Genomic DNA, 10,417 nt, shown 5'->3' with positions numbered 1-10,417 from the left:
CGACTTGATCACGTGCGTTTTCCCGCGTTTTAAGCGGCTCCTTTTTATATTTTGCTTTCTTCTGATCGGCTGTTCTGATCACCGTGGCTATTGCTTTTCAACAAAGTTTAAAAGTGCTCTATAACTTATACTTAGGCTGATTAAAACCAGTTGAGATATGAAATGTTGAAGAGACAACTTACGATAAATGAAAATCACTCTCTTGGTACCCTTTACTTCCACTACACTCCCACACAAATTTCAACGTGAAATTCCTGGTACCTTCAATGTTGCAACGCTTACCTTTTTGTACTTTCAGGGCGCCTTTACATGTATAAAATTAAGCATTAAACCACACTTTCCATCGCTTTACCGGCTAAGAAACCACACAGGGTGTTCGGAGAACGCGAGAAAAATTTGTAAACCAAGAGGCCTAGCCTAGTGTTTTACAAACTACTCGGGTGACAAAAAATAATCCGGGATTGGTTACTCTCCTGGTTCTTATCTCTTGCAATATTATTCCACACTAATTTGAGGAAAACACAGATCTCAACTTAAAATTCCTGGTACCTTCACTTTTGTATTACTTACTTTTTCAAGGCACCTTTGCACGTTTGATTGTTAGTGCATTTATTCCCAAAAAAAGATATCCAAGTTGCGTTTCGTTCAGAATCAATGTTTTGGATGAGTTTTGCTTTCTTTCCCTCCCATAGGTTCCGCAGGTCCCAACTGTAGTTCAGATGGATTATATGGTCGAGACTTTGAGTCGTTGTTAGGTGGAAGTGTGTGTCTATCACCAGGTGAGTGAAGTCAAATTCTGTTTTTCAAAGCAATTTCGATGAAGTGTAGAGAGTAATTCAAATAACGTTGTTTAGTATAACCAAGATACTGAATGATGAAATAGACATCAGGAACGGGAAAATATATGGCATAACTATCCAACCCAAGATAAGCACGTACAACTGTTCCTGACCTTGTTGTAAATGCACGGCGGACAGGGTTTTCACCAACTTGATTGAAATCAGTATCGCTGTAAGTGTTAGTATCGGTGTCCTACTCATCTATCTCACCCGTTGCACTAGCCGAACTTGCAGAACGCGCAACTGTAATCTTATCCTCATCGACAAAGGTTATTTGGACAGCACTTTGCGTCAAAGTGTCTGGAAAGTCACTCTCTTCTTCGTTGTGGTCTCCTTCATTGATCTCTTCAGAGAAATGTACTTTCGAAACACAATTGCCGGTCTTCGAGTACACCGCTGGGGGCAGGGATCCGGCTTTGTCCTTTGTCGTCACACTGCGTACTGTTCTTTTTCGCACGGGGCGATAGTTCTCAACCCACTCTATCATAGTTTGTTCACTCTCTTTTGAAATTGTCTCAGGCGACAAAGGTGACATAATGGAGATAGACGAGAGTGGCATGGTAGATTGTGGCACAGGATAGTACGATTTATCGTGTGTGTAATACTTCGCTGACCAACTCGTTACCCTTTTTATAGCCTCTTGGACAATTGTGCCAAAATCTAAGGCATACTGCAATACATTACATGTTTCATGTTTGAAGTGAGAAACGGCGTGAGCATTTTCAACCATCGTGGTAAGCAGAGTTTCGAGATTGACATTATCAGCGTACGTGAGGCTGATACTCTGTACGTTATCAACCAACCGAGCTAGTCCTTGGTTAAAATACCGAGCGACTGTTGTGTTGTATGGGATATGGTGCCTTGCGGGCCATTGGTTGTTGATGTGTCCTCCAAAGCATATTGCTCCTTTACTTTAGCGATGCATGGTTTCTTTGAAATAGCGGGTAATTCTGGAAACGTTCTGCAAGGCATATTAAAGAGTTATTTTGTCCACTCTCATACTTTTGGCGTGAATTCCGAAGCTGTCATAGAGACTACCAAGCATTTTTAGAAAAGACACTATTCTTGAAAGGTCAGATGCCATCTTGATCACGCCAGCAGTGACATCCGTTACAAAGATTGTCTTCTCCATAGTGCGTATATATCCCATGAGCTTGGACATACCCGCAGGTTTTGCCTGTACCATCACGTTCTCCTTCTTGGCCATCTCCTAAGATGACGCGCACGGAATTAATCTCTGGATTGTACTCTTTTGGTTGTCTCTTGCTGTCTGAAAACACAACAGTTCTTTCGAACGCAGCCAGTCGCTTGACCACAGATCCTGGGTGGTTTACTTCATTTGCAACGGCCTCAATACGTCCTGTTTGAAGAAAACATTGGAAAAGATCGCCCCCCTCATTACTGCTTATTGCCCTGGTCGTTGCAGAGAAGTAGCTAGAGAGATCCCACACTGTTATTGACTCAATGCGTGAAATGTACTGTGGGTAGGATATTACTCGCGTTGTGTTGCCGAGAATAGTCACTAAGTCATATTCAAGAGCAACTTGTGTTATCGTTTTTCTGCCATTGTCGGCGCGCAGTGGTAGATTTCCGCCAGCGGTATAGATAGCTGACGGCTTTCCTAATGGTTGTGTTAACTGAACTCGATCAAGATGTTCTATCTTGTCGGCAACATCTCTCGCAACACTGAGACAATACGATCAACTGGAAGGTTGAAACGCTTACGATACTCCACTAGCTTAGTACGTCCACTGACAGAGTCCACTTTTATCCTTACTGTTCCATTGAAGTCAACAAATTGAATAGTTGTCGACCGATGCTCGGTGACAAAGGCAATGCCACTGGCTTAACACAGATCTCTGGCATTGTTGAGGCCTTCTCTCTTGACGGATACGTTACAGACAGACAGACAGACATCTATATTTATACAGGATAGCCCCTTCAGTGTAGTAAACACTGGTATCAACGGGGGTCCTGTTACCCACCCATCCCACCCCAGGGGAAGACATCCATCACACAGTAATCTCGTGCGTGGGAAATTAACGTCTCCTGCCCCTAACCCTGCAGGAGACGGGACCTCCATTTATTCGTCCCTATCCGAGAAGACTAGAATATCTAACCATTTCTTGATGTTAAAGAAAGGAAGCATATTCTTCTCAGTTAATTTTAAGACCCTGAGTGTTGGTCCGGCCGGTATTGAACTCTCGACCTCCCGCGCAGCAGTCCGGCGCTCTCCCAATTGAGCTAACCAGGCGGCGGTTACATGACTGGTGAAGACGTATGGTAACTAGATTTGAGGTTAGGGTGTCAGAATCGTAATCAAGTGCGAGAATAGTTCCTGAAGGTCCTACAGCCACCCGTAAGATTACTGTTCCACGATCGCCATTTCTCAGGAACCAATGTGTGCACAACAAACCCAATGTTTTCTAAAATAATGAGAACGTCGGGGCGCGTAAGGTGGACAATAGGCTCCGCAGCCATTCTATCTTTGTTTCTCACGCATTTCAGTGACAGAAACTTTCTTAGCTTTATTTTGGTATCAGAATTAGCCGTGTCACGCAACGTACGAATCAGGTTACTTCTTTCTCCGTCCAAGTTCAAGAACCAGTCAGACCAGCTACACTTAAATTTGAATATATCAACAAAGGTGAAATGGTAAATTGGCCACCGTTACGATTATAAAAGCTGCCGTTTCGAGCGTTAGCCCTTCGTCGGAGCGAATAGGGGAATTGTGGGTTGTGTGTGCTTTTAAAGGCAGAAAAAGGAGCCACGTGATTGGTGGGAACATGGTAACCCACCAATCACGTTTCTCGTTACCATGTTCCCACCAATCACATAGCTCCTTTTTATGCCTTTAAAAGCACACACAACCCACAATTTCTCTATTCGCTCCGACGAAGGGCTAACGTTCGAAACGTCAGCTTTTATAATCGTAACGGTGGCCAATTTCCCATTTCAACTTTGTTGATATATTCAAATTATTTCGTTACCCCCACCGCCGCAGCCCCAAACAGTTTCTTTAGAAACTATCAGTCTTTAGCCAGCTACACTTTAGACACTTCCCTAAGAAGGGCGAGCTCCGGTGGCAAGTAATCCTCTTCTGCCAACGAATTTAGCTCTAAAAGTGCACTTTTGTTGCATTCCTCGCTGTCTGTGATCACAGTTAGCTCTGCAAATCTGAAGTCATAATCGTGCCTAGGGGCGCAAGGTCAACCCATACTCGAATTGCCTGGATTGAAATGGGATGTTGTCACGCAACTTTTGTAATGAAAGCTTCGTGACGCAGTGCAATGGGACTCAATGGTTTATCCATGCTAAAAACTCGCTTATTTCTTTGGAAAATTCCACAGATGTCCAGACACAATTTCCCGATCTCATCTGACAGTAAATGAAAAATTCTGAGCTATCTGTTAAAAAACACATCGTTTCTCAGCTAACAGTTAACGTTTCAGCCAAATCTCAGCTATCAGTTAACTCCATCCACACCCTCATAATAGTGATCGTATGATATTGATTACATTGTAATTATATTATTACATATTATTATCCATTATTATGGATATTAGTCATATCCATAGTAAGGACAATGCTCAATTTAAGTAGTAATTGTAAACCTCCCAATACGACAAATCCCCGAAACCAAATTGATCCTTCTCTTTTTAATTTTGAAACATAAATGAACATACTATGCATCGTCCGAGTGGTCAATTCAGTTTCCAAGCGGATGCCTTATCAGGTTATAGGGCCCGCATATAGCTAGTTATGTCATAAAAGCGATAAAACACAATTTTCCGGGCTCTATAACGTGATAAAGTCACTTGTCACGTGATAAAGTCACTTGGGATGTTAGAAGAACACTCGGAAAATTTATAATTACTCGCCTTTGGTTTGTGATTTATAAGCTTTCCTCGTGTTTTCCCAAATTCCGCGTGGCCTTATCACGATATAGAGCCCGGAAAAAAGTGTTCTATCGCTTAAATGTTTGATGATATCACAAACAACGAAACAGAGTTCGATTCTCCACGCTAATCTTTTCCCCATATCTTTTCCCCCATATCTTTAACTAAATACATTCTACAATTCTATTACTAAGTACATTCTAAAGTGTTTTTATCAACTGAATTTACAGGCAACCATAGCGAAGCATTTAAAGCTGTTGGAGGAGGGGCCCTGGAGCTGAGAGCAGAGTCTGAAGCAATTGTCATAGGTATGAAAATTTTGAAAAATCGTTTGATCTCTCTCAAGGCCTTTTAAAAACTGCGTGAAGGGCAAGGAGGAATAAATATGTAGACTTAAGCCTACTGCATGTTGCAGAAACGGGAGGCAAACCAACACATTAATTTATATGCTCCATCTAGGTTTTGCTTGACAGAGTAACGGTTATTGGATACCTTTAAAGAGAAATTTTCGAGGCCAAGAATGCTTGCATGTACTCTTGAACGGTTGACAGAATGAACGACGAATAAAAAGGGAAAGCAAGAAAAGATGAAATGGAATATATATTGAAGAATGAGTGAAAAATTTTACTTTTTGTCTCTGCAGATGCAACCATCTCTGCGAATGGTTTCTCTAATAACGCTGATGAAGCTGGTGCCATGGGTGGGACTATTCGTTTACACGCCAAAAAGGTTCGATGATCAATCATAACAGCAGGTTTCAATTGAGTGTCGCAAGCAATCCGGGATTGCCTTGGCCCTCCTTTACTTCCGTCTGTGATTGGTCCAGAAAAACCGGCGCCACTTTGTCCACTAGTCAGGTGTAAAACTAACACTTAGCACGACTTGGTCACCCGCGTTTTTCCGCATGTAGGTTTTTAGTTTGAGTTCCCTTTGGCTGTAGAAGGTATTTTCCGTTCTTTTGGTTAGCCGTGATACTTCAGTACTGGTTTTACGACGCTCAATCGAAAAACGCTCGAAAGAAAATTTTTCAATACGTAGAATGCGTATTGATATTTGTAGAATGCGTCTGGATCAGTACGTTTTACGGAGGGAAAATGCAATTTGTCATGCAAAATCCTCTTTTATCTCCAGATCCTTCTGAGGAGAGGTGCCCTGCTGACAGCTCGCGGCTCTGGTGCAGGTGGCGGTGTGGTTCAGCTAAGGAGTGATGCTGATGTGGATGGCCTGTGCGAATCTAAATTTGACATAACTGGCAAGACATTTGGTCTTGTTAACATCCTTGGTGAGTAGAACTCAAAAGTCAGTATATAAATGATCATCGCAGGTGAACTGGAATTTAAGCAATTTCCGATAAGAGGCCTGATAAAATTCAGGCTTTGACGTGATTCGAACCCGTGATACTCGTTAGGCGCTACTAACTGAGCTACGTAAGCAGTGTGTCAGATTTGTTCGTACCCTTTTCTATAACTACTTAAATTGCAGTTCACCTCCAAGGATCATTTCTGCATTTGAATTTCATTCGAAAATCAAAAATAAAATTTGTTTCATGAAAAACTGTATACCACAAGAATTTTGTTAGGCTAATTATCATGAACCCAGAACACAACACTCCCTGGTGCCTGTCTGGCAAGACAGATAACGGAGGGAGTAATGCAGTCTATGCTTCATGTTGAGATCATGTATCCCAACAGGATGCCCCGCCCGAGGATTTGGATGCGCACTCACCATTGACAACGCTGTTGTGTTATGAATATGACGCAACACCTTAAAAATGACATCTTGAGTTTCATTTAAGACAACAGCTTCTTTACCAAAATTGAAATTAGCTTTAAGGCAATTCCGCTCGCCATAGCGTCGCTTGTTCAATTTTCTACCTTTGTGGGAGTGAAAGGGGAACGGAATTCAACTATACTTATTTCTTTGTTTTAGTTTCCACGAAAGCCACCTATCAAGTACAATACATTCAGGAGGGATACTTGGAAATTGACACCACAAACGCCAGGTGGATGCACAAATTGGCAGCAATGAACGGTTCCATGGCATATTCGTACTATGGCGAAATCGAAACACGGTACTTACGAAACTCTCATACTGAATACAATGTTTCCAAATTCGAGTTCCAGACACCGATTCTAATCAATGGCTCCGCAAAGGTTAGGGTTTTTGGGTTACACTCACTTCTGGTGAAAAGCAAGGAGGGTATCTACATAGGAGTGGACATAAATTTGAAAGAGTCCAAAGCAACTTTGGGCAAACGAGTCGGTGGATACTGCGTCACAGGCAAAGAGCAAAAAGGTAACTTATTTCTTTCCATGTTTCAATCGGAAAATTGATGCGAATGACTTATCCACTAAAAAGTTAAGACCAGTTAACGATCTTGTGCATGAAACAAGGCTTTGAGGGGATCCAGGAAAACTGGAAAGTCATCGAACTTCATGCGAATTTTACACAACGGGATAGTTTCAGAAAAAGGACTTATGATCCTTGAAAGTGATGAAAACCTGGAATTTGGCATTCATGTTCAACCTACATGTATATTTGACATGTCTGTTTTCCTTTATCGTCATCACCCTTCATCTAACATTGTAAGAAGAAATTTGATTACTCCTCAGAGTAGAAGGATTAGTTTGATCGCCTGAGTCTTTGGAGTCCTAAAAAACTGTTTGTGAAAAAGGGTGACAACCCTGAAAAGCGTATAATTTCTCACGCACGAGATTAGTGTGTGATGGATGTCCTCCCCTGGGATGGGATGGGTGGGATTTAATGGATGGGCTACTCGCACGGATCGCATATGTTCCGTTCTAGTCCTACCCTACTGCGGTAATGCAGTGAAAAATGGTGAGAAAATAGTGAGAAAACTCTGTACCTCTTCATATCTAATTAGTACTCCTTCCTCCTGTCGCATATCCCGTATGGGCCTGAATTTTTTCAGGCCTTACCTTCACTACTGCACAAGTAGTGTTCATCACTGCGAGGATCACCTCCATACATTTCTTATAACCGCAGTACAAATTTATGATTTTCATATATTCAAATTCATTGATTCATCACATCACGGGTTTAATACGAACCAACATAATGACCAGCTCCCCGAGTTTGGTTGTTAGCTCAGTTGGTAGAGCACTGCATCGGTATCGCAGAGGTCATGGGTTCAAATCCCGTATGGGCCTTAATCTTTTAAGGCTGATAGTTTCGAAAGAAACTGTTTAGGGCTGCGTCAGTGGGAGTAACGAAATGATTTGGATATATCAACGAAGTTGAAATGGTAAATTGGCCACCGTCGTTTACAAAAGCTGACGTTTCGAGCGTTAGCCCTTCGTCGGAGCTCCGACGAAGGGCTAACGCTCGAAACGTCAGCTTTTATAATCGCTACGGTGGCCAATTTACCATTTCAACTTTGTAGATATATCCAAATTAATTTTTTAAGGCCTTATTTTCACTGCTACATAAGTAGTGTTCACTACTGTGAGAATCGCTTTCATACATTTCTATTTGTTCAGTTATTTTCGTCTCCTAACTTTTAAATGTTTGATGTTACAAGAAGAGGCCTCATTTATATCACCTCTGACAGTGCGGCGCTAGACTGTGTTTATCTTCTTCTCCCTGCCTGGTTCTGTCCTTTTTCCATTGTTCAATGCCAAGTTGTTCTGGCACCCGTATTAAGGCTGTTATGATTTGTAGATATCATGGTTAACTTAGTCGTAAAAGTGTCGTCAGAATCAACCAAATTTAAATTTACAACTTAACCATGTGGCTTCGAACTAATCCTTATCATTCATTGATAAAATCGACTTCCAACGAACATGAAATATCTCTTTTTTTTCATTTTCGACAGACGGAGAAGGCCCTGGGCGTGGGCAGCCTGGCAAAAATGCAGGGGCGGGGCATGGCGGAAAGGGCGGCTTATTGTTTGAAGATGATACGACTATTTATAGTAAAACATATGGAATACAGCCTGATGTACTCCTTATTGGTGGAAGCACTGGTGAGAACTATAGAATGTTCTTATTTGCATTTTCAGCTGAATTGTAGAGTTATGTTGGTGTCAGTCAATGAACCAAAGTAGTTCAATGTTGTTATAAACGAACGGTGACAAAAACCTGAGAACCATCACCACAGTCGAGAAAATTTTATTCCCTAAGCGGTAGTATTAATCAGGGAGTCTATTATAATTGAAGTCAGACATTGTCTGCATTGGTGGCGAGGTCGTCTCGTCGGTCAGTCGTTAAATGAATGATTGAGGTGGTTTTTCTCTCTGTCTATTATGCGCTTTATAAATTTGGCCCGTCCTTTGATGTTTTTTTCATTAACCCATTGACGAAGTTTAACCGCTAAACAAATCATTCATTCGCCTGTTGATTCAATGGCAATCAGTCAGCCTAGACGGTGAGCCTTCATGTCAGACAGTTAGCCGATTGTTTGTATTGTTAGGTCTTTGCTACCTTCCAGCGAGCAAAGCTTTTTAGAGATCTCAGTTTCTTTTGCTAATTCTAACTTTGTTAACTACAGGAACGTCGAATTGCTCGTCAAATGATTGTAAGTGACCATCACAAACAAAGACTGACTCCTTTCTTCCGTCGTTTTTCAATTATCATAAACAAACTGCTGTTTAATTCGTCCTTTGAATGCATATGTTGTGGTTCAATCTTATCCTTGGTTTAAATTTTATTTTCCATTGTTTTTGGTTATGGTAATGTATGATAATAGGGTTGAAACAATGGAAAATAAATTTTAAACCAAGGATAAAATCGAACCACAACACAATACACAAAAAACAACTTCCAGATATTGTAATCCTGTGGGTTTTCAAAGAAGTGAGCTTCGAATTTTTCCCTTCGATGTAATTTCATTGCGGATGTGAAAGGAGAAGATGTGGAAGGTTGTCAAAGTAACAAATACTCTCTGTCATTTGAGCTCGCCTATGTGCGCAATAAAAGAAGCGACTTAAAGTTGTGTCTTTCGGGGTATTTTTCGACATTTTTCAAGTAATTTCGGCCAGAATAATCGCGGTGAAAGTCTGAACTTAGAAACTAATTCGGAGATAAAATTAAGTATCCCGTATTTTTTCTACACTGAATGTTTAACTCGAGTGTCAAAAGTGATTTTCTGTCGCTCGGCGTTTCAAACGCGAGCTTCCTGACAGGCAAGGGACCTTTCCGAATTTATTCCTTCCAATTAAACTTCAACCATATCTTACAGGTACCACTCAAGATTCCAATCTGGTGATTGGTTGTGGTGGCGGAGCAATCGAAATTTCCTCAGAAAAGAACTTAACAATCGGTAAATATATTGTGTTGATCATAACGAATTGAAGAGTTTACTCTCTTGAATCTAAAAATAACATAAGGTAGATTTTTTTAGTTACGGATCCGCTCTAGTCTATTCATCTCGAACCGCTGTAGAAGCAACCTAAACCACAATTGCTTATCTTTCACCTTTTTCCTTTAGCATTTCAGGCGTTCCCCCATATAAAAAATCGATATTGGAAACATGAAAATTTGGCTGTTTTCCACTGAGAAGTTAGCTGGGTTCTTTTTGACAAACCTTGCTACATCTCCTCCAAAGTGCAACATTCTTGCATTTGTCAAGGGTTACGGGTGCCCTCCGTGCTGTAATATGCATGGTAATCGCAAATTGCCAAAATTGTCGTTAGATAATGAGGTAAAGATTGTTTCATTG

At 41.2% G+C, this 10,417-nt stretch overlaps 1 protein-coding gene across 4 annotated transcripts in view; it reads left to right on the top strand.

Annotated features, from left to right (window-relative positions):
- The window catches only part of LOC111332606 (uncharacterized), a 54,232-nt gene that overhangs the window by 24,379 nt on the left and 19,436 nt on the right, over nucleotides 1–10,417 (top strand). For 3 of the 4 annotated variants that reach the window (XM_088755094.1, XM_088755097.1, XM_088755096.1), the window contains 8 exons: nucleotides 693–779; nucleotides 4,969–5,046; nucleotides 5,382–5,467; nucleotides 5,870–6,020; nucleotides 6,668–7,033; nucleotides 8,574–8,723; nucleotides 9,248–9,274; nucleotides 9,938–10,018. In XM_088755094.1, coding sequence (XP_088611220.1) covers nucleotides 693–779; nucleotides 4,969–5,046; nucleotides 5,382–5,467; nucleotides 5,870–6,020; nucleotides 6,668–7,033; nucleotides 8,574–8,723; nucleotides 9,248–9,274; nucleotides 9,938–10,018 — 1,026 coding nt within the window. The remainder of the gene's footprint in view (nucleotides 1–692; nucleotides 780–4,968; nucleotides 5,047–5,381; nucleotides 5,468–5,869; nucleotides 6,021–6,667; nucleotides 7,034–8,573; nucleotides 8,724–9,247; nucleotides 9,275–9,937; nucleotides 10,019–10,417) is intronic. The other variant, XM_088755095.1, reaches the window with a different exon arrangement.

Source organism: Stylophora pistillata, chromosome 3, assembly GCF_964205215.1.
Source record: "Stylophora pistillata chromosome 3, jaStyPist1.2, whole genome shotgun sequence".
NCBI classification, from domain to species: domain Eukaryota; kingdom Metazoa; phylum Cnidaria; class Anthozoa; order Scleractinia; family Pocilloporidae; genus Stylophora; species Stylophora pistillata.
Note: the sequence above shows the minus strand (reverse complement) of the source record. Positions and strands in the feature narration are given on the sequence as shown.